At 41.4% G+C, this 22,109-nt stretch overlaps 2 protein-coding genes and 1 long non-coding RNA gene across 15 annotated transcripts in view; 1 reads left to right on the top strand and 2 right to left on the bottom strand.

The window, feature by feature from the left end:
- PRKCD (protein kinase C delta) overlaps positions 1–16,798 on the top strand; it is a 60,290-nt gene extending 43,492 nt beyond the window's left edge. For 2 of the 3 annotated variants that reach the window (XM_051811420.1, XM_051811422.1), the window contains 14 exons: positions 2,857–3,013; positions 3,660–3,691; positions 4,374–4,459; positions 4,795–4,924; positions 5,536–5,636; positions 6,835–6,931; positions 8,085–8,215; positions 8,863–9,036; positions 9,582–9,673; positions 11,196–11,258; positions 13,378–13,516; positions 14,335–14,523; positions 14,772–14,900; positions 16,180–16,798. In XM_051811420.1, coding sequence (XP_051667380.1) covers positions 2,857–3,013; positions 3,660–3,691; positions 4,374–4,459; positions 4,795–4,924; positions 5,536–5,636; positions 6,835–6,931; positions 8,085–8,215; positions 8,863–9,036; positions 9,582–9,673; positions 11,196–11,258; positions 13,378–13,516; positions 14,335–14,523; positions 14,772–14,900; positions 16,180–16,338 — 1,679 coding nt within the window. In that variant the 3' untranslated portion in view covers positions 16,339–16,798. The remainder of the gene's footprint in view (positions 1–2,856; positions 3,014–3,659; positions 3,692–4,373; positions 4,460–4,794; positions 4,925–5,535; positions 5,637–6,834; positions 6,932–8,084; positions 8,216–8,862; positions 9,037–9,581; positions 9,674–11,195; positions 11,259–13,377; positions 13,517–14,334; positions 14,524–14,771; positions 14,901–16,179) is intronic. The other variant, XM_051811421.1, reaches the window with a different exon arrangement.
- On the bottom strand, positions 9,669–14,842 carry LOC127481807 (uncharacterized). The gene is made up of 3 exons (XR_007908324.1): positions 14,728–14,842; positions 11,822–11,924; positions 9,669–10,579 (listed from the first exon to the last, which is right to left on the bottom strand). It is a non-coding gene; the product is annotated as an uncharacterized LOC127481807 (long non-coding RNA).
- A 1,859-nt stretch (positions 16,799–18,657) lies between the features above and the next one.
- LOC127481771 (6-phosphofructo-2-kinase/fructose-2,6-bisphosphatase 4) overlaps positions 18,658–22,109 on the bottom strand; it is a 52,062-nt gene continuing 48,610 nt past the window's right edge. For all 11 annotated transcript variants that reach the window (XM_051811440.1, XM_051811431.1, XM_051811429.1 and 8 more), the window contains one exon: positions 18,658–21,531. In XM_051811440.1, the coding sequence (XP_051667400.1) occupies positions 21,525–21,531 (7 nt within the window). In that variant the 3' untranslated portion in view covers positions 18,658–21,524. The remainder of the gene's footprint in view (positions 21,532–22,109) is intronic.

Genomic DNA, 22,109 nt, shown 5'->3' on the forward strand with positions numbered 1-22,109 from the left:
TGGCTGCGAGGGCTGTGAAATGTTCAGCAGGACTGCTCCTGCCATTAAATAGTGAATACAGTGGTCTGTTTACAGCATGTCTGGAGAGCTGCACTGTCAGTTCACAGCCGTGCTTAATGGTTTCTTAATGAATATACAGCATGGAGGAGTTCTGGGGGCTTCTGTCAGATCAACTGCAAGTTTTGAGAAGGGACCTTGAAATACATGAACGTGTCAGTGATAAATATTAACCACAGTTCTCAATAGAGGAAATAGATTATGTTTAATGGTGTGTGCTGGGTTCAAAATGATTAATTTCAAGTCCAGGCCATAGAGGTCACCTGGATTCTAGTGCTGATTCAGCTGCTTTGTACATGACTCTTCCTGACCGTGTCCTAGTTCATGACACACATTTTATCTATGGGAATCCTGACTTGCTTGGAGAGGGAAACAAAGTTTTTCTCTTTGTTTCTCCCTCTCCCCCATCTCCACCCTGCATCCTTACAGTTGTTGTGAAATTTACTTCCCTGTAATTGGTAATTGTCTCTGCATCTTTGAAATTAAGCCTTTATTCCCCAGTTGAGTCCATCTTGGCTGAACTGCTTGAAACTGTTCTGGAGCAATACACATTAAAGTTAATTTACACTTTAGAGATAACTTGTTAAACATACCCATAGTAAATTGGAATGAGCTACACTATCATTTCATAACCACCTCAGCTTCAGATGCACTTGACTTACAGCTGCTCTCTAAACCTCTCAGCTCCTTCTGAACCAAAATACAAAACTGTCTCCAGCTATAATTGGATATATTGGTTGGTTTTGGCAAAGGTATTTAATAAGGCAGCTGGTTGTGAAGCCTGTGTGTTCTCATGTGCAGATTTTGAAGTTTTGCTGTGCTCAAGGATTCTTCCCTGTTAAAGTATGTGTGCAAAGAGAGAAAAAAAAAAAGAGGGAAAAACTCAAATTGATTAGTTTATTAATTGCCCTCTCAAAAAAGAAAATGCCAGTCTCACATATTTCTCTTTAAGTTTGGTATCAGCGCTCTAGGCAGGGAGGAAACACCACTCTTTCCCTTATCTTGATCAAGTTTTGTCAGAGACTTCTGCACACAGTATTGGCAATTGCTCCAAGCATTTTAGCATGAGAAGCCAGTTTAGCATGAACATCCAGTTCACATGTAAGTTCCTCACTAAACACTTGGTTTACTTGTGTTATGGACTAGGTGCCATAAAGCAAAACGTCTTTCTCTGTTCTGTTGCTGTTACTGATTAAATCTTCCTTACAAAGCCATCTTTTTCAAGCAGCAAACAGTACGAAGCATTGCTGACTCTCAACCACCTTGTTTTCCTTAATGGCACACTTCGGTGTGTGGTTTCCCTGAAGCACTTGAGGAGCAGTGGGTGAGGTCTGTGTATTTGCTCAGCAGGATTAAACAAAGAGATAGGACTGTTTGCGGACTTCCACAAGCTGAAGTGCAGCAGCTGATGAGAGTTTTTGTTGGGTGAACTCAGTAGCCTGTTTGAACAGCAGAAATGAATCCTGTTCCTGCGGGGGCAGAGGTAACTCGGGGGCATGCACAGTGCCAGGGTGTCACAGGGCACACTGTGAGCTCCTTTCAGAGGGTGTCAGGATGGGTTTTTCTCTGAACCAGGTTGCCAGTTTCTCAGAAAAGTGCAGTAATACCTGGTAGCAAAGCTCGGGGATCTCTTCTGAACTTTGTTCTCACTAATATGCTTAATCTTCCCTTAATCCCTGAGTTGATGTTGTCCTTTCTTTTCTAAGGCAGTACATGCTGCTGCTGTCTGGCTGCAGCTGGCTGACAGATAAATTAGTTTAGGACACTTAGAATGGTGTCAAATGATGGATTATATTCCAGGTTCAGGGGTCTGATGAAATAGCAGTGGTGGCAGCCAGCTAATAAAATGACAAGAACCAAGTGCAGCCAGCAGCAAGAAAGCCAGAGCTCCTGGGTAACTTCCTAGTAAGCTCAGGCATTGCAGTGAGTGTGACTTGGCAAAGGAAAACAAATCTGCTTCTATCAGTACAAAAAGCAAGGCTCCCACTGATTTTGATAACAAGCAGCAATGCCTGATGGAGCAAAGTAAGACAACTTTTGTACTGACAATGGGAAAAATGCTCTTCTGGCTTTTTCCTTACTCTGTTGCTGTGGCAATTCCCAGCCTGCAAATGGCAAGATCCCTTTGCCCTAAGCTTTGCTGCTGGGAGATGGGAGGGAAGAGGATTGGGACTGAGACATGTTGACAGATCATCAGTGTTATGAATCAGCAAAATCTAAATGTCTGACTGAAAATCTCATTTGTCCTCATGGTTTACTGCTCCTGGAGGCTGGAAGAAAGCCATCTTCCAGTAGTATGTCCTGATGGTGACTCAGAAGGTCCTGCAGCACTTCACCTGAAGTTCTGCTGTAGTCCTGGTTCAGGAGGGCACGTGGAGCAGCGGAATAGAAAGGTTTCTGCTGACCCTCCTGCTTCCAATAAAATGTTTATTTATCTTAAACATAAATCACATTACATATAGGAGCTTAGGTTTTTTTCAAAAAACAACTGTGGTTGTCATTTCTCTAGCAAAACTGCGCTCCATTCCTGCTTTTTCCCCTCAGCTCATCTGCTGAAGGCTTTTTCTGCATAGGCAGGAACTGGGAAGTGCTTGCAGGCATGGACATGGAGACACCTTAGGAAGCATTGTGTGCATGTGTTCCACCCTTGTCGGGCTGAAAGTCTGCAGAATGCAGGTGTAAAATAAACAGAAACACTATTCTGAAACAGAAAACCAAACTGAACTTTTAGGAGGAGCAAATATTAATCTTTGTAATGCCTTTAAGTATTAAAAGTGTGTCTTCTTGTCTCCCCCTTAGACTGCAAACAGTCAATGAAGGAAGACGAGGGGACAGTAACTATTAACAGGAGAGGAGCCATCAAACAAGCCAAAATCCACTACATCAAAAATCATGAGTTTATTGCCACCTTCTTTGGACAACCTACGTTTTGCTCTGTCTGCAAAGACTTTGTATGGTAAGAAGGAAAAATTAAGTTTCCTCTACCCCCAAATAACTGCAAAATTCACTTCAGGTACATCGAGACAAAACATGACACATAAATTCATATGTGTTTGGAAACTACAGTTGTCCCTTTCGCATTAAAAAACAGAACTTGAATATTTTTGCCACTGAAATGATGGAAAAAATTCCATCAGCATCAAGTGAGATCTGGCCTATAATCAGCAGCTCTGTCACAAGGGAATGGGGTGGGTGGATCTGAGAAAATAATGCTCAAACTTTGAGATGTGAAGTGGCTGATGGCAGAATAAAGACCCGTAGGGGGCCAGAAGTTGGATCCCTTTAACATTAAAGCTGTTTTTGTCCTAAGGCAGATCAGGAGGATTTCCCATGTGATTGAAATCTTGTCGTTTCTGGGTCCCCCTCCTAATTTGCTGGTCTGTCAAAACAAAGTACCTTACCTTCTAAACCTTGCTTTCCTAAGACAGAGGATTCTGATTAGCAGAATTTAGACCACTTTATTAATAGGAAAAAATATACCCATAGACAAAGGATTAATTGGTTGACACGGTAAAAACAATAATAATTTTTTAAAAAAACAACCTGTCTTATTCCTGTAAATGTATGGGTTTTTATTTCCTTCTTTAACATTTGTTTTCCAGGGGACTCAACAAGCAGGGATACAAATGTAGGCGTAAGTTGATATTTTTTTTTTTTATGGTTTTCTTCTACTGCTTTCCACGTGATTCTGAAGATCTAATAGTTACTGTTGAAAAAAATCTTCTGTAAATATGCATAGCACAGTGCATCATTACCATAGGTGGTAGTAGTAGATGTTAAATATCAGTTTTGCACAATAACCGAAGGAATATAATTGAGATTCCTACCTGGGTTTTTAGTATCAAGATTTAGACTCAACTGTTCTCAGAAGAGTTTAATGCTGTTGAGAAGTTGCACTCATTTATGACAGCAGCTTTTGTGAAACCTTTTCTAAAATGAACTACAACTATTAAGGGTTTTTTACAGCTGAATTGAAAAGCTCTTTTGACTGAGCATAGATCTCTCCTCCAAACAGAGAGGAGATATCAAAGGGTAAAACACAAAAGCATAATATTATTCTTCTGTTATCAAATGCTAGTAGCATTGCCTAATGGAGGCTGATTTAGCTTAGAAATAAAGTTTATGATGAAAGAAAAGGGGGGGTGTGGGGGAATAAGCTCAAAAAAGATCATCATCTTGATGAAAAAGAAGTTTTTGGGGTTTGTGGTATGATGGAAAGGTGTGTACTTTTCATATTCTGCTATGAAATGCAAACACCTCATCCCATGTATTTATTATCTGAAGGAATCCTTTTTTTTCTTGTGCATGTCTTGAAGAATGCAATGCTGCTATTCACAAGAAATGTATTGATAAAATCATTGGGAGGTGCACTGGTACTGCAGCCAACAGCAGGGACACAATGGTAAGAACTGGAACAATATATATTGTAATTATGTAATCAAACACTTTTGAACTAACAAAAACCTTGTATGGAAACTGCCAACTCCATTTGGGAGATGCTTGGCTGTACAACCCAAGTGACTGTCTTCTCCTGGAGTGGACAAAGCATGAACAGTAGTCCCAAGCCCCGCGAGCAGTCGGGTGGTATTTGATGGGCAGATCCTTTCCCTGCTAGATGAGGGATGTAAGGCTAATATAAAATTATTGTAAGCTTGTAATATCCAAGCAGTTTTCTGTCAGAAGCTGGTCCTGCACAGCTCTGGGCAGTGCCTCACCCCTGTCTCTCCCCGTGCTCAGTTCCAGAAGGAAAGGTTCAACATTGACATGCCTCATCGCTTCAGAGTTTACAACTACATGAGCCCGACCTTCTGTGACCACTGTGGCAGCCTGCTCTGGGGGCTGGTCAAGCAAGGGCTCAAATGTGAAGGTGAGGACCTGAGGGGAGGCAGCTGGGACCTCTCCTTGCTTTGCCAGGGTTCCATCCCCACGGCTACACACCGTGCATTTCTCTGTGTGTTGTGTAGGGTGGGATTCATCTCATCCATGCGGGTTGGAAAGGCTTCTGTACTAGAGAGAGACAAAGAGGCACTTGGCTCATGTGACAGCTCAGCCAAGGTGAGCTGCTAATGGAGTCAGGGAACACACTGTGGAGGTGTAACCTTGAGTATAATCAAAATTACTACCTTGGGAATAGCTGAAATTTGGTGGTTCCGACTCAAGGTAGCACCTAAAAGTGTATTGAAAGCGTTTACTGTAAATACTGCTTTTATAATTCTCCCACAGGAAGGCAGGATGAGCCTTATTGTAACAGATTTTGAGAATAAAATAATGGTGATAGGAGTTTTTTTCCTTGTGAACAATTTTTGTAGCCTTCATTGAGCTAAAGATAAAAACTGCAATTTTGTTAACAATGACAGGTCTATGTCCAGCCTGGTCTTACAACAAGGTTTCTGAACTGCACAGAGAAACAGCCTTTTTGTTCTAATGTCAGACACTATTTTCCTGATGCTTGTATAACCATCCTTACATTTCTTTTAGAATGTGGCATGAATGTGCATCATAAATGCCAGAAGAAGGTGGCAAACCTATGTGGAATAAACCAGAAGTTGCTAGCTGAAGCTTTAAATCAAGTTAGCCAGGTATGCTTTATTGACATTTCAGGTAATTACTAGTTTTCAGAGAATCTTGGGGCTTTCACATCATCTTTTCTGTATCACTTTTATGAGGAACTGAGTTTGGAATGGAGGAAATGCAAACAGCTTTCTCTTTTTTAATTTGATACATATAGAGACTAACAAAGATATCAATAACCTAAAATGGGAATGGGGGGAGGAGGATCCCACTTAAAGAATTTTTTAAAAGGTTTGTGGTTTCCTGAAGCCCCAGTTCTGTGGTGCCAAGGTTATTCTCACCCTTTCTGTTTAGTTGATTAAACAGTGAAATCATAATTGTGAAGTCTGTTTTTATATGTTTCATCTTTAAAATTCCACCTGAATGATAAAATTAAATGAATAAAGAGGAATATACCAGATATTCTCAATTTTTATTAATCATAAATATATATATATATATATATATATATACACACACACATACAGAGAAAACTGCTCTGGAATTAACACTGACCCCATAGCTTGTTCATCTCCTGCTGCAGCATGACTGCCTTTTGTGGCTGACTTCTGACTTGCAAATAAAGATTCAGACACAAGCCCTGAAATAAAACAGAAAAATATATCACAAAAGCCAACAGTGTGTGGCTCTCAGCTCTCTGAGCTGTGTGTTCCTAAGCTTTCACAGGATATTTACTTTGAAAACAGTGAAAGCTGTTGCACCAGCTCTTTCATGACCCAGAAAAACTTAATCTTTTCCATACTAAAATTTGATCTTAGGGATCTTTCACACATAAAATTTGTTTCTATGTGCTAAAGATGGATGTCATACACAGATATGACCTAAGCTTGTCCAGTATGACTCCCATCTCCTCATTCAAATGAACATACATCCAAGGGGACATTTTCCCACAGTTTAATTTGTTCCCACTGTGAATCCAAACCACTGTACCCTTAATAATTTTGCAATGAACAATACAACATTGACTGTCCAGGAATTTCAGTGACTTATTTTCTTGCAGTGAAGGAAATAAAGCAATTGGCTGATCTGAAGCTGTAAAGAAAGTGGCTAAACAGTCTGTGAACCAGACTTCTTGAGAAAAGATGTGTACTGGGAGTTAATAATTAAAAAGAAAAGTTTATACTGCCATCACGTTACATTTACAGATATTACTGTATTTCTAAAGTAGCAGTGCTGATAATAATTTCAAGTGTTCCTTCTCCTCAGAAATCTACACGAAGGTCCGATTCTGGGTCTGTAGAAAGTGTTGGTATTTATCAAGATTTTGATAAGAAACATAAAGCTCCAGGAGGAGATACAACAGGTAAGAAAAGGGAAAATGTTTCCATATGGCCATTTACTCACCAGACAATTTAAGTAGTTATTTATTCTTGCCTTGTGTTAGACAATCTTTCTTAATAAGCACTGTTAAAAAAAAAAAAAGGCATGTATTTCTTTTTACCATCTCCTGGCCACACAAAATTCTTACATAACATTTGACAAACGCCTGGAATCCCATCTCTGTGAGTTCAGAGTAAAGTTTTGTTTGGTGTTTGTTTTTTCACTATTACTAAAGGCTTCAAGCATTGTATAAGCTTATTTTCATTACTGCTAACTTATGATAATTTACACAAAATTAAATGCAACAGCAGAAGTAATGTTTTACCACATGGAAATGACCAGACTCAGTAAGAGATAATGTGTGGGTTTGGTGTGTACAGGACTTTATATATTCATCCATACATTGAATTAATTCTGTTCAAATGCCCAGTAAAAAAAAAATATTTTTCTATCACTTAGCATACTTGTTTTGTTTTGCCAGAATAGAGGGATAAAAACCCCAAAACCTCTTGCAAGTACTACGTCAGGGTGCAGCCCCTGTGATTCCTGCCTGGGTTGTCCCAAATGCTGGGCAGTTACAGGGCACACATGGGATCATCTCATGATTAACATCAGTGTCTTGTTAGTGACCCAGGGGGTCTGTGCAGCAGAGGGCAGGAAAAAAGTTATTAATTTTAGGATATAATCAGGATTAAACTGTATGATCATGCTACTTAGCCAGCATTGGGCATAAATCAGATCTCTTTATGTGGACAGGCTGAGAGACTGTCCTGTTCTGCTGAGGGAAGATAAATAAATAGTTTGTTTACAAGCAGTCCTTGTATCTTTTTCTCCAATATATGTTCTATATTTTAGTCCCAGGAAAAAGTTAAGGGTCTTGATTTTTATAATACCCAGCTATTGCTTAAACCCAGCATCAGAAACAATCACAGGTTCCATTCAAATCCAAATCAAGTACGCTTGAGTCATTTAAACTTTTGCTACAAACCACAGGAGGTGACCCTTATGTTTAGGTTCACCAGTATTCCAACAGCAGATGCACTGAAATGCTGTGCCAGCACCTAATTCCTGTCCAGGGATCTGAGTCATGCAGTGTTTCTGCATACACTGAGCATGGACCTCCCTGTTTTGATCAGCAGATAGCAGCGAGTACGATAAGCTCTGGGAGGGGAGCACAGTCAAGACAGCGTCGAGAGCTACAAGGAGAAAATTCAGCATAGACAGCTTTGTCTTCCACAAAGTGCTGGGGAAAGGAAGCTTTGGAAAGGTATGTAACAAACTTGGAGAGCTTAAGGTGTCTGCCTCGCTTGATCTCTGCAAAGTGACGGGCTATTCCCATTAAACAGGAAGGTCTTACAGCTCCTTGGGTTGATAATCTTCCTACAGAATTGTATATAGACATCTTTGTCAGAGACACTAGAAATTCATCACCTGGATCACGTCTGAACTCGAGTGTGGTTCATAATGCACAGCACTTTGTGGGCTGTTTAGTGTCCAGGCAGAGGAATCGCCCTTTATGCACCACAGTGCAAATTTTAGGTTCATGCCCTCTGTACAGAAACAGCCTCATAATGCCCCAGTGCAGGGGCAGGGGATATTTGGGAGAGCAGTGTGACCTCCACAGCCTCTGTCCGCTGCTCTCTGTGAAACTACAGCTCTAGGCAAGGAACAGGCTTTACATGGCTGTTGTTTATACACTCACAAGACATTGACAGAAAAACCACTGTGCCTGCATCTCCTCATCTCTATGTCCAGCAGCTTCACACTCCCAAATCTCCCTTATCTTTCCCATTTAAATGTATTTTTTTAATTGTCACTGCACCTGCTATGAACACCTTTGACTTTCCCTTACTGATACCATCCGTAGGAAGTCTTTCCTAGCCATGCTGTAACATCACCCTTTATTCTTTGTAGGTTCTGCTCGCTGAGCTGAAAGGGAAGAATGAATTCTTTGCTATCAAAGCCCTGAAAAAAGACGTGGTGCTAATCGATGACGACGTGGAATGTACCATGGTGGAAAAGCGGGTCCTCGCACTTGCATGGGAAAATCCATTTCTCACACATCTTTACTGCACGTTTCAGACAAAGGTAAGAAAAAGCCCAGTAGTGACAGTAACACAACAGGTCGACCCTTTTAATGGATGCTGTTATCTGCAGTCAAATGAAAGTAACTTAGTGGTGCAGGAATTAAGTTTCCTTTTCTTGTGCTCTGTACAATAGTTCATGGGCCTTGTGGAAAGTAAATATGAGTAGGACCAAACATATGTTGATGAGGACAAAATGAGATCAGAAAAATATCTATGCAATCTAGAATAAGAGGCAGTTTAATTTAAATCCTTGATCCAAACTTTCCCCTAATGAGGGGAGAAAAGATGACTGTCACAGGTAAAAGTCAGTAAGTCTGTTTAAATGTGTATTTTTATGAAGTCTAGAAACCCACAGAATACAAGATTAGCTATGTATCTTTACAAGACCAGGCCACTCAACTCTGTAGGAGCCTTCCAGGCTCTCAGGGTATGCATGAAACAGAGAAATCCTTCAGCAGAGGAGGCTGCTTGGTCCCCCCATTGCTACTTCATCTGTGGTTGGAACAGCATCAGTAATTGTTCCATTCCCTGGTTATTTGCTAACAGGATCATCTGTTCTTCGTTATGGAGTTCCTGAATGGGGGAGACCTGATGTTCCACATACAAGACAAGGGGCGTTTTGATCTCTACAGAGCCACGTAAGTCCACAACCCTCCATTCCCCACCTCCAGGAAGGATTTTAGTCTCTGGGTTTACTGCTGCTAGTTTTGTGCCCCTTACTTGCCCTGGAATTTCAGTGACTGATGATTGAAAAGGTATTTCTTAGGCACTAGTTTAATACAATGAAGAAGTTCACTTAATGATGTGTGGAGTTAGGCCTTCTTAATTTAAATAGTGTGATGTTTTACTCTATGGGATGCTTGTAACTAGAGGTGCAAAACAGACTGCAACATCAGCCAGCAGTGAAAAGAAAAAGGTACAGCCTCAGTGTCCTTTGGGACAGTATTTTGATGGAAAAAAATTGCAAAAATAATCAGCACTTAGATTATTGTTATGATAAGTTGTCCTGAAGGCACAGGAACACTTGTACCTTTCACAAGATACTAATAAAATGGGTGCTTTGTTTAGCAAGTGCAGTTGTGTCAGTTACCTATGGCTGAAGTTTTCAGCTCCAGTGATCTTTAAAAGATGCAAAAACATTTTATTATTGTTACTTTATCTATCATTTTTAGTTTGAGGTCAGTTTCTACTTCTCTCACTCAAAGCCATGAGAGATTTAATTGTAATATTGAGTGGGTGCATGCAAGACCTAAAATGTAACAGTGCAGGGTAGTGAACCTACCTATAAGCATCAGGAAAATGACCTCTGTTACTGGGCACTGTACTAAGGAACATTGACTGGATGGGATCAGGTCAAGGAGTCTGGCATAAATAGCAGCCAGTTGTATAGGAAAGGGCAAGCTCACTTCCCACTCCCCCCAGCAAAAATCTGGATAAAGCTCCTCCAGCTTACCTGCATTCCAGCAAACATCTCTGCATCTGGCAGCCTCTCCTGGTATCCCCTGGGCCTATTTGTGAAGTTTTGGGTCAACATTCATTCTGCTCTACAGAAGCGGAAATAGTTTTATAATTGTTCAATTAGAAAAAAAAAAAAAAGCTTTTAATACTTCTTGGGGCATGGGGAAGCATTCTTTTTGTGTTTTCCTTTATCTCCTCTGGATTATCACCTCTGTTTTTGAGGAGAATACCCCTGAAGTGCTGCTACTTTTCTCTTTACAGTCTGTTCCAGCCAGGCAGGTGCAGAGGCAGAGAGGTGATGCCTGCTTCTAACCTCAGCATTAGTGCCCAGTCCCTCCTAAAGCAACCCTTGGGGACTGAGCTCCCAGTAGCTGTCTTTCAAAAGGCATGTGCATATCACTAAAAACACACACAGGCTATTATTAAAGAGGAGAAAAGGGACAGTGTTCCCCGTGGGAAGTGGAATGAAGCCTTATGGCAAGTTGCAGTCGTGTCCCCTCTGCTGTTTGGTATTGGACACTGCCGATGTGTGGTGAAGGGATTAACCTGCAGCTTTACAGCATCTTGTCTACATAAAGTAGGATTTAAAGGCTTGTACGGTGCTTGTCACTCCATGAAGAGATGCTTACAGCAATATCTTGGCTATCTGCATTGGCTGTGTTTAAACTGAGCAAGGATTAAAAGATGTTTTGGTCTTTTCAGGTTTTACGGAGCTGAAATTCTATGTGGGCTCCAGTTTCTTCACAGCAAAGGCATTATTTATAGGTGAGTACCAGGCAGCTCCAGGCTGGGACCTGGTGTTTGTCTTAGCACTCTGTGCATCTTTGAGTTCCTGATTGATATAACCGGTATAAGCTGTCTGTCAGTGATCTGATGTAGTTCCAAGGCCATTAACATGCTTGACACGAATCTCTATTTGTGGGGGTTTTTTCCTTGGCAACAGGAGTGATGGAATGATATTTGTGTAACACAAAAGCAGTTTTGTTTCAGTTATTTTTAAGCACTGCCTTCAAATCATGAGTCTGTTTAGTTTGGAGGTGAGGGAGAGGGTCTTTGAGGCTTATCAGTCCTCATTGGCCTTGTGCAAACCACTGAGGTGAAAGTTGCCTGGTTTTGCCTTCTGGTAAAACCACAAGATCGATGCTTCTGCCACACCAGGTTGAAGCACCGGAGGCCAGACCCTGATCCACTGGTTCTGACTGTGTATATCCACACTACAAGAAATAAGAAGTTTATTTTAATGTAGTTTTTCTCTCAATTTCAGCCCTTTCACCCCACCCTCAACTTGAAAGCACTGTTTGGTAACTACTTGCTCAGACATCTCTCACCTATGTAACAAACAGGTCCAAAGAATGATGTCTCTGTGCTTCAGAGCCTTACAAAAGGCCTTAGGTGAACATGCTCCAAACATCTGGTATTGTCCATCTCCCTCTATAGAAACAGGAAACATCTGTTGGAGCATCCATCCTTCAGAGCAATTTTGACGAAGTCTAGTTAAAAAGCATTTGTAAAGGGGAGGAACCTTACAAGAATCCTTGGTAAGAAAGACAGTTCTTAAAAGCACATCTGCCTCTCAGAGAAGACAGCCATAATCCAGGAAAGTACATAACATTCCCAGCTCTATTCCCATAGTCTCCTGCAGGTTTTTATACAGGAAAGGATCAAACTGTTTTCAGCAGCATGAAATCCTTCCATCCCAGATTTTTTAAAGCATTTTTAGGCTTGCTGTTAAATTTCCCTACCTTAAATTAGACTGTTCCTGGGGGGAATTTCATAGTATGAAATATTTTCAGAGAAATGATACCCTTTTCCAACAAGACACCAGCAAAACCAGTGGTACTGGTTTTTCCCATCTCACATAAGATTTCACCAATATAATCCCAGAGCCTGACTCGGAGCAATTTTAAGTAGGTGTTACATGTAAGTGCACATCACACAAAAGGTTTTAGGACTTGCAGTAGCTGGGTGAGTGCAGTGCCCTGAGTTACTGTGAGTATTTCCCATCTCATATATATTCAATTTGCTCAGGTGAGCAGCAGCTGGTGTCCAAGCATGGAAGGATTTATGGAGCACTGCATTAGATCAGGAACTCTTGCTTTGAGCTGCAGCTCACACTCTGAGCAATGTGAGTGAGTAGCTGATACTGGGAAGTTCAGCTACCCAAGAGAAAAGACTATCCTGTTCTTATGTTAAATTATCTGCTCTATTTCAGTCTTTCTTGGTAAGCAGAGGGCTGTACAGTTTTCTCTTCAGCCTGCCCTCCTTGGTATGTGCATTTGCAGCCAGATGGACAAAAAAATGCATCCTGGTCAAAGGGAGGGAATGTAGCTTTTGGAAACTGCTGGGAAAAAACTCTTACTTGATTGAATAGTGTTATTCTGAAAAAAAAAGGCATGAATAGGACACTTCACAAGCCGTGGCCACAACACATGAGCTGGTGCTGTAACCAGGAACAAGTCACAGGTAGTGTTAAGAGCTGGGCAGGCTTCAAACAATCCCACTCCTGCCAAAGGCTCTCAGAATCCAACACAATCCTTCTTTTGAGCTCCAGAGCTGGTGCAGCACTGCTGTGTCAGCTGCTGGGGCATTAACTCACACTGCCTTCCAGAAGCAACAGAAGCACTGGCTGTGCTTTTAGATCTGAAAGCAAATGTAGAGGATTATAAGGTCACGCTCTATATATGTACCTCAGCCTCTTATTTTGTCTGACCAGAAAATTCTTCCCTTGTCCCTCCTGCCTCCAGTGCACAAAAGTATGGGTCGTGTTGATGGATGATTATTTCCTTGAAAAGCTTCTGTTCTGCTGCAGGGAGGTGTTTATCAGTGCATCTGAATACAAAAATGACTCACTTAAAACACAACTCTTTTTAAACACTTTTTGCAGAGACCTAAAACTGGACAACGTGATGCTTGATAAAGAAGGCCACATCAAAATAGCCGATTTTGGGATGTGTAAAGAAAATGTTGTTGGCGAGAACAAAGCAAGCACTTTCTGTGGAACCCCAGACTACATCGCTCCCGAGGTCAGTAAGGCACAGCCACACGCTGGGGGACGGATTTAATGCACTCATGTTAGAAATGGCTGCTGTGATTAATCAGCTCTTTGTAGACTAATAGTTCAGAAAAGTCCAAGTCTAATTAGCATGGAGAAAAAAATTATACCTGAGTTCTTTATAGAAAGTACTTGAAATTCTTAAGTATTTTACAGCTGCAAGTTTAAAAGCATGGTTTTGAAAAGTTAAAATGCTCTTTTTTTAAGAGTTTGGGTTTTTTTGTAGCCAGCACACACAGAGGGCTCCCACAGAATGAATCTCTATATGCACTGCAGATGGAGAACAGACTTGTGCCCCTGCAAACAACTAGAATTAAAACAAAAGCAGCTTCTAAGGGGAATCTCACTGAGTTAAATTCCCTGTGTTGTATTTTTTTTAAATCTTATTTGCAAAGTAGCCCAACTAAGGTGTTAGGTTTTAGAGCTATAAATTATGTCAAAGCCTGTCTAGTGGTAAGTTACTTTTCAACACTACTTGCTTCTCCCTTCATCTTGTAAAGACACTAGAGAAGATGTTTTCCAAGTATATGGTTATTTAAAGTTAATGGAGAAAACTTCTGAATGAGAGCAAAGACCTGTCCACAGAGCTGGCCACGTTCCCACAAACAGCAGCCAAGTATAAAACCGCAGATGTGCATCAGTGTCCACAGTTTCTCAGAGAGATGGATTTCTTTTCTTTCCCTAAATGCCCTAGTTATTAAAGATTCTCTCTTAAAATACCTCTCCTGGTTTTTGGGCTATATTGCTTCCTTTTACTAACTGCTTGTCCTTCTTCCTCTGCGGAACAAGATCCTGCAAGGTTTGCGGTACACCTTCTCTGTGGACTGGTGGTCATTTGGGGTCCTGCTGTATGAGATGCTGATTGGCCAGTCCCCTTTCCACGGGGATGATGAGGATGAACTGTTTGAGTCAATCCGAGTGGACACCCCTCACTACCCACGCTGGATTACCAAGGAATCAAAGGATATATTAGAAAAGGTAGGACTGATGATCAACATGTAGGTCCCGGTACTGTCTCTGTCCAAGGAGGGGCAAATCTAGGCTTTGGAGAGGAGCTGTTTCTCAGCAAGCAAATTGCTCTTACAAAGGGAAAGCCAGGTCAGATTAATTACTAATGAACTGTTTACTGTCAGCAACCTCAGTTTTCAGCAGTGTATCTGTTATTCTTCCCCTGCCACGTACCTTTTGAGCAGATGAAAGGCTTTACCAGGTGTCTTCTCTTGCAGCTCTTTGAAAGGGATCCAGCAAAACGACTTGGGGTCACTGGGAATATCAGAGACCATCCTTTCTTCAAAACAATCAACTGGACAGCACTAGAGAAGAGGGAGGTGGACCCTCCTTTCAAGCCAAAAGTGGTACGTGAGTTGTTCTTTGTTCTGTAGCAAACAGCAGCTTCAGGGGAAGGGGTGACTTGCTCAAAGTATCCTACTGCCACTGTCTCCTCACATTTACAGATGACAGAGTTATAGATATGTAGCCCTCTTGTTCCTGGATGGTTCAGTTATAACAGGTGTACTGTATTGCTTTGACTGCCCAGAAATCTTCCTATTAAGACTTGCCTTCCTGTGCACTCTCAGGGAGCTTCTTCATGAATAAAATCTTCAGGAAAACCAACGGATAGTTCCGATCCCCGTTCTCCTCTGGGTTAGAAATGTTCATAGTTCCTTGTGGTTCCTTTTTCTGCAATGCCACATGGGAGAAGCACCAGTAGCTTGAGGCTGCTCTGCTGGTACCTGCCTGCAGGTGTTCTGTGCAAGCATTGCATTTCTGCTGCTTCAAACCAACTGGAGAGTCTCCAAGGGGGCAAAAAGATGCATTCTCTATGCTGCTGAATTTAGAATTAATGTACATGCCTGATGTTACCTGAAAAAAAACATCTGAAGAACAGACTGTGTGTAACTCATAGTCTGTAGCACTGTGGGATGCTGCTGCTCCATCTCACCTGGCTAAAAATCCAAGTCGATGTTCCTCACCCTGTTACTGGAGCAGGTGAAATGATATGGAGGTAACAGGCTCTTTAAGTTGGACTTATGTACTCAATGGAGGAGAGCTGGCCTCTTCAAGAACACAAGGTTTCACATTGCCATAGAAGTGGAACTCTGGAACCCTAAGGATCCTACAAACAGTAACCTTTGGAGGTTCACAGTGTCTTCAGTGATCCTTAGAAATGTGAATTTTTGTGAAACACACACACAAGTATTTTATCCAGACACAAAGCAGCTGCTATAGGACACTGCTTTTTTTTCTCTGAATAAGTACAGACTGTAAAATGCTCTCAGGAATATAAATATTTTGGTTAATGGCAAGAAATACTGGGTTTACATATAAGTAAATGCTGCATTGTTATTGCCAATAGATAATATTTGGGTAATTGTGCAGCATTGTCACAAATCCATGTGGTTCTTCTCCAAAGCAAGCTGGTGCTATTTGGGGTTTTTTTTTGTTTTCAACTACTAATAAGCAATCACTCAGTTATAATCTTACAGTTTTATTAAAATAGGCTAAAATGAAATTATTTTTTTTTCCCTCTAAAGCAGGGGAAGAAGGGAGGGAGCTCAACCTTTTGTATTTAAGTAATTTGTTCTGGAATAAATTAAAAAGTTTGTCTTAAACTATCTTTCCTCTCTAACACAGAAATCAGCAAGTGACTACAACAACTTTGACAGAGAATTTCTGAGTGAGAAGCCAAAATTGTCCTACAGTGACAAAAACCTGATCGAGTCCATGGATCAATCTGCATTTGATGGATTTTCTTTTATTAACCCTAAATTTGAACAGATCTTGAACAAGTAGGTCTCTGAGCAGCTGGACTTCAAAGCAGGGTTAAACATTACAAACCCACACTCCCAAGTGTTAATGCATTCCAACGACGTTGTCGATACTTCAGAATAATACACAGTAGTGTGATGAATTATGTCCAACTCCTGATTTATTGGCAGTGTTTTTATGCATGGTTGGGTTTAAGGTATGTGAATCATGTGCATTATTTTCTCTGTTTGGGAAAATGTAAATTCTGTTCGGTACTTGAATGTAGTTGTTATATATATATATATATATATATATTTGCTGTATATTTTGCTCGAGAGAAGACACTGGGGAACAGATGTCTTTTTAAAATGTGTTTGAGCCCTTGGTTCTTTTATTTGTCTTCAATTAAAAGAAAGTTTAATGTAACTTTCATTCATGGCTCTATGATTTTTAACAATATACAATTAAACTCCAGTTGTCTTTAAATTACAGTGGAAAAAAATAATACTTTGTAAGCCCTGGTTGCTTTCCTAAAATATTTATGTTGGTTTTTAAGTGAATTAACCAATGAAGAATCAGGCAAAAGCAGAGATTCCTAGTGTAACACCAGCTGCTGTGGGAAATGGCTCAGTGCTGCTTTTGAAGAATAAATGCTACACATTTATTCCAAGGCAGTCCAAGCAGGCAACAGAGACCTAAGCATGCCAGAGCAGCCCCATCCTGCCTGGGAATGTGGGGTTCTGCCATTAAATGCCAATTCCTATTAAGAGAAAGAGGCACCACGATCAGAGCGGCTGATCCCAGCAGGACAGAACTGCCAGGTAATGACTCTGTGGAGCTCCTGAGTTACTTGCCTGCTCTGCCCGAGAGGAATTATCCTGCTTTACTGCCAAACACAAAATCCAGTTTTGTTTACTTGTTTGTAACACAGCAGCTGTGCCTCCCACTTGCTATTAAGGGCACCAAACTAGATCCTGCTTTGTTGCAACACCTGCTTCTAAATATTGATTTTTTTTTTTAACCATTAGTGAGTAAGAAAAGCTAATGTTATTGCTGTAAAGCTCCTTATTAAACTCTTCTCTTTGCAATCAGCTCCTAAAATACAAACTGAGGCGAGGTCCCTTGCTTCTCAGGAGCTTTCTGTATCTTGTAACACTATTGCAAATGATTTAATTTTCTCAACACTGAGCAGGTGGGAAAAAAAAAGTGTCTGGGTGTCAGTTCACACAGGAGTTATGCAATGCTCCAGAGCTCTTAGGAGCACTGTGGAGCTTCTGGGTAGTTTCAGACTGTTAATCCTGCTGAAAGAGGTGGAGAAAGCTGTAATACTTTGTAGAGGCTCACAGGAATACAGTGCTGCCTTTGTTCTTCTCCTAAAGAACAGCTCTAGTAATGCCAGCACGACTCGGATGCCATCAGAGATTGCGGCTGGAAGGGGCAGCACACAGCTGGCATTTCCAAACAGCTGGGGTTACCACCACACTTACACAAACCCCTGTCCAAGGGGGAACAAGCAGCAAGGTGCCCCTGGGAGAGCAGAAAACTTGGGTTTTTTTTCCTTCACATACCCTACAAAGTAATTTCTCCTCCTGGCTGAAGTGCTGCCCCCCCCTCCAGGGCCACCTGCCAGGCAGCAAAAGTCAAGAGTTCACTCACCCATCAGGTCTGGGTCATCCTCATACTACAGGAAGATGGAGGTATTAAAGCATTTTGTCCAGAAAGCTCTAAAACAAACAAAAAAATCACCTCCTCTCCAAACGGAAACACACAGTGGAGTGAAAAACAATGAAAAGACTCCTCCCACTTAGCAGAGAGGATACACTGGTTACCTACCCAGGAGCATACAGCCATCAAGAAGACATGAAAATCTGAGTATGTAACTCTAAACCACAAAGCAGTAATTAATTTTGTCCTTATCCTTCACAATGACAAGTACCCCTGCAAATTTAATGCCCTCCACCTAATCTCTGCATGCAAACTTGTACTGACAGGCAGCATTTGGAAGACCACATAAGAACAGTGTAGCTCTGAGGGCATGGATCAGATCTTAATACCAATGACCAGGTAAAACTAATAAAGTCTTACCTTTCTCTTCACTGCATGCGAATCTTGGCTTGTATTTATTTAATCAGTTCTTCCAATTCCTTCCTCCATTACTGAGTTTGTTACTTAAATTACAATTATTCGCAGAGCAAAGCAATCAGTGGGGTGAATGAATTTAATTCTCAAGCTTATGGATAAGCTCTCTTAACCCAGCTGCAATTCCTACGCCTGTGGAAATTGTGGAAACCTGCTGAGGTGCAGGAACGCTCACCTGGCACTTCAGCCACCAGGAAGGGACATGGAAAGAAACACAGAGGGGTGCACGTTGTAGCATTTGATCTTTATTACTTGGATCAAACGTCAAATGATTACATTTGTCTGAAACATCACGACGAAGGCCAACAATGTAAGACAAGACAGTTTAATCCCATTCAAGAGGCTGCATCTGAGCCAGGCAAGTGCAGTAACAGTCAGAGGCAGTAAAGTAAATGGGTACAAATACAGACAAGGGTTTTCCCCTCCCCTGTCAGTGACCGTTCTGTCAGGAGGGGGGGACATACACTTTTAGAAAGTGACAATAATCTGCATTTCTCAACTGTGCCTTCCCAGAAAGGCAGTGAGAACCAGGAGAACCCATCACTCCCTCCAAGTCTACATTCACCTCAACTCTACATTCAAATACAAATACAAATGTACACCTGCTCTTGCCAGCCGGGGTCAGATGCAGTCACTGATTTAGTACCTTCCCAACACAGAACAGACAACTTCATTTTTTTTTCCTCTTCAAGTATCAGCACAACAGTTTATTTACACTTGTATACAATTTTTTTTACTGAACACCCATTGTAGTAAAACACTCATCACAGTATATTTGAAAGCAGGCTATAAAAATACCTACTGTACATAGAACATTAAGCCTTGAGGATGTTACAGCACCTCTTGACAGTTCAGAGAGGTAAAATAAAGGGAGAGAGGAGACACTTCAAGCCATGCTCACCAGCAAAGAGAAGCAGCCCCTGGGCTCAGCTCTCACTGGGGGAAAATTTTCCTTCCACCAACATTTCTTCAACCAGGTCTGAGCTCAAGAAGTACCACAATCTGCTGGTAAAATCCTGCTTTTTTAATGCAGCCTCCTGGGATTTGTGCTCTGTAGCTACAGATAAACCCTGACATTCTCAGTGTAAAAACTGTTTAACCACTCCTGTCACGGCCGGACGGTGGAGGAGCAAGGGTTGCCTGGCTTTCCCACGCCAAACTGGGGCGAGGAGGAGGAATTACTCCTACAGTTTTGCCACAAAGGTGGCCTTGTTAACTCCACATCAATAAATTACTCCTCTGAGCAGCGCTGTGCAGGCTGTCTCCTCACCCCATAACTACAGACACAGCTGAATTAATAAGGGTCTGAAATGGCATTACCAAATGCAGGGCTCTCACACACACACACACACACACACACACACACAAAAGCTTTAGACAGCAGCACTTGAAGCAAGTCTTTCTGGTCACATTCCTCTTCTGAAACAGAACCCAGCGATGCTCTATGGCTTACTTCCAGAGCTGAATATATTGCTGAATTTAGCTTATTAAAAAAAAAATTAATCACAACAGCAGCACATTATCTTATAAACCCTGCACAAACAAAAGACAGTGTAGCCCTTGCCTGCAAAATGATGTTACGAGGGCCTGGTATTCCACACAGGAATTGAGGAAAGAACAAAAACAAAACAACAGAACAACCTCAACAACATACATGGTAAAAGCTCAATTATCTGAAGAGTTTCCTTAGAAAAAAACACAGTAAAATATCAAAGAATAGGTCTCCTCATTTCAGAGCTAGAGCCAGCAGCAGTGCTGGCAGCTCACTTCAGTTGTCTGGTAACACACATACAAAATACACTTTGATTTAGTACAGTTAAAAGATTGTGGCCTCAACAGACACAGACAATTCCATTTTTAGCACTGGAGTCTCACTAGGCATTAAAAAGCAGCAAAGAACTGGGATGATGGAAGGTGCTTAAAAACAATACAAAAAACCCCAAGGCAGGGGTTATTATTTCAGAATTTACCTGGTGTTTTTCTTGCATGAGCTGTTAGAATGTTTAAACTCACCTAACCTCTCTGTACTGTTTCCTGATGTACGTATTAAATGTGGCTATAAAAGAGAAACATATACTTTTATGTTGAAATTCATTCCAAAAACTGCCTAAAGAAAAAAAAATATCACAACGCTAACAAGGCAAGCAGCTTCTCCAGACCCTGACAGTCTGAATCCTTCTCCCCTCCCTTCCAAACTCAGAGAAGCTGCTCATCCCCTCCTGTAACTGCAGCAGACAGGACATCTCTCTCTCTCTCTCTCTTTCTCTCTCAATTCATTCCCCAGGCTGCCAGCTGTAATCACACTCACACCTCCCACTTAATACTGTGTCCCCCACTGCCCTCCAAAATACAGTTGGCCTCTGGAAAACATTAAAATCTTGTTAAAACAGCTGAATCTTTCAGGTAGCAAATCTAGCTTTAATGCTCTGATTTTCCAAAGGGAAAATCTCCCTCAGAAATTTCAGAAAAATTTTAAGTTGTGGTTGGCAAACCAAAGCTCAATTTAAAACACAGAACAGCTATCAGAGCTGACAGGCTTCTCCATTTAAAGCAGCTGTGCAACATGAAGCCTCCAATGCTCAAAATGTAAAATTTCACCCATATTAAATACGCCATCAAAAAATCTCCACGTAATTCCAGGCGATCATTCACAGTAAAAATAAGAGGAACTCTTAGAAAAACACTTAAAAAAAGAAAGTAAAGTCTTGTTAAAATCTGACAGTAAAATCAACACGGGCAATTAACCACCTTCCACAGATGAACAGTAAAAACCCACTGAAACTGCACAGATTTACATATGGAAAAAAAAAAAATAAATCTTGAAATCAACTCTACTCTGCTTCCCACAATCTTTTTACTGATACCTTTCGGCACTGGGAGTTATCCACAACTACGGGTTTTCTCCAAAGAAGGGGGAATCACATTCGAAATGTCTCAAAGCGAAGGGGAGGCGCGTTCATCCCAACCCGCTCCGACACCTTCTCCACCTCCGGGCCCTGAGCTGCGCTGGAGGAAGGGCTGCTGCCCCTGGAGCTGGAGCTATAGGTGGGTGGGCACTGTCCTCAAAGCTTCTTCTCTCGACCGATCCACACCTACATTCTGCAAATTTAAAGACAGAAGAAGATTGTAAAGCAAAGGTCTCACAGCCAGGCGCGGTTTTGCTTAACACGAGGCTATTACTTAAAGACAAGTAAGTCTGAATGCTTATTTCCTCAAAATGTTTCGTAAAACACAAGGAATGGTCCCAGTCCCTGAGTAGGAGTCAGAACAAGGCTTTGACTTTGTTCCAGTGCCAGGCACTTCACAGAGCCCCTCAGATACCCAAAAGCAGGATCTCTGCTGCAGGTGAAAAGCATTTCTAAGACCTGTATTACACCAGGTCTGGTAGGACAGTCAGTCTCTACACCATATACAGGTCACAATGTTGTAGTTTTTAAAACCTTTTTATCCTTTAATCACAGTTTTAACCACATTTTTCTAATCCATTGTCTCTCCTGGTCTTTATGGACATTGTATAAGGAAAAACAGAACCCTGCAAAGGTCATAAACCACACAAGCACCAATAAAATCTGGAGGGAGGGACGCCCACCTCTCCTTGTTCAGAGCACACTGCAGGAAATGGCTCCTTAACACCAACAGCCATAAAGCTAATTCTGATCCTGTCTGTGAGCAGCCAA

The sequence above is a fragment of the Manacus candei genome, unplaced genomic scaffold, assembly GCF_025592945.1.
Source record: "Manacus candei isolate 608988 ecotype Guabito, Panama unplaced genomic scaffold, ASM2559294v1 h1tg000082l, whole genome shotgun sequence".
NCBI classification, from domain to species: domain Eukaryota; kingdom Metazoa; phylum Chordata; class Aves; order Passeriformes; family Pipridae; genus Manacus; species Manacus candei.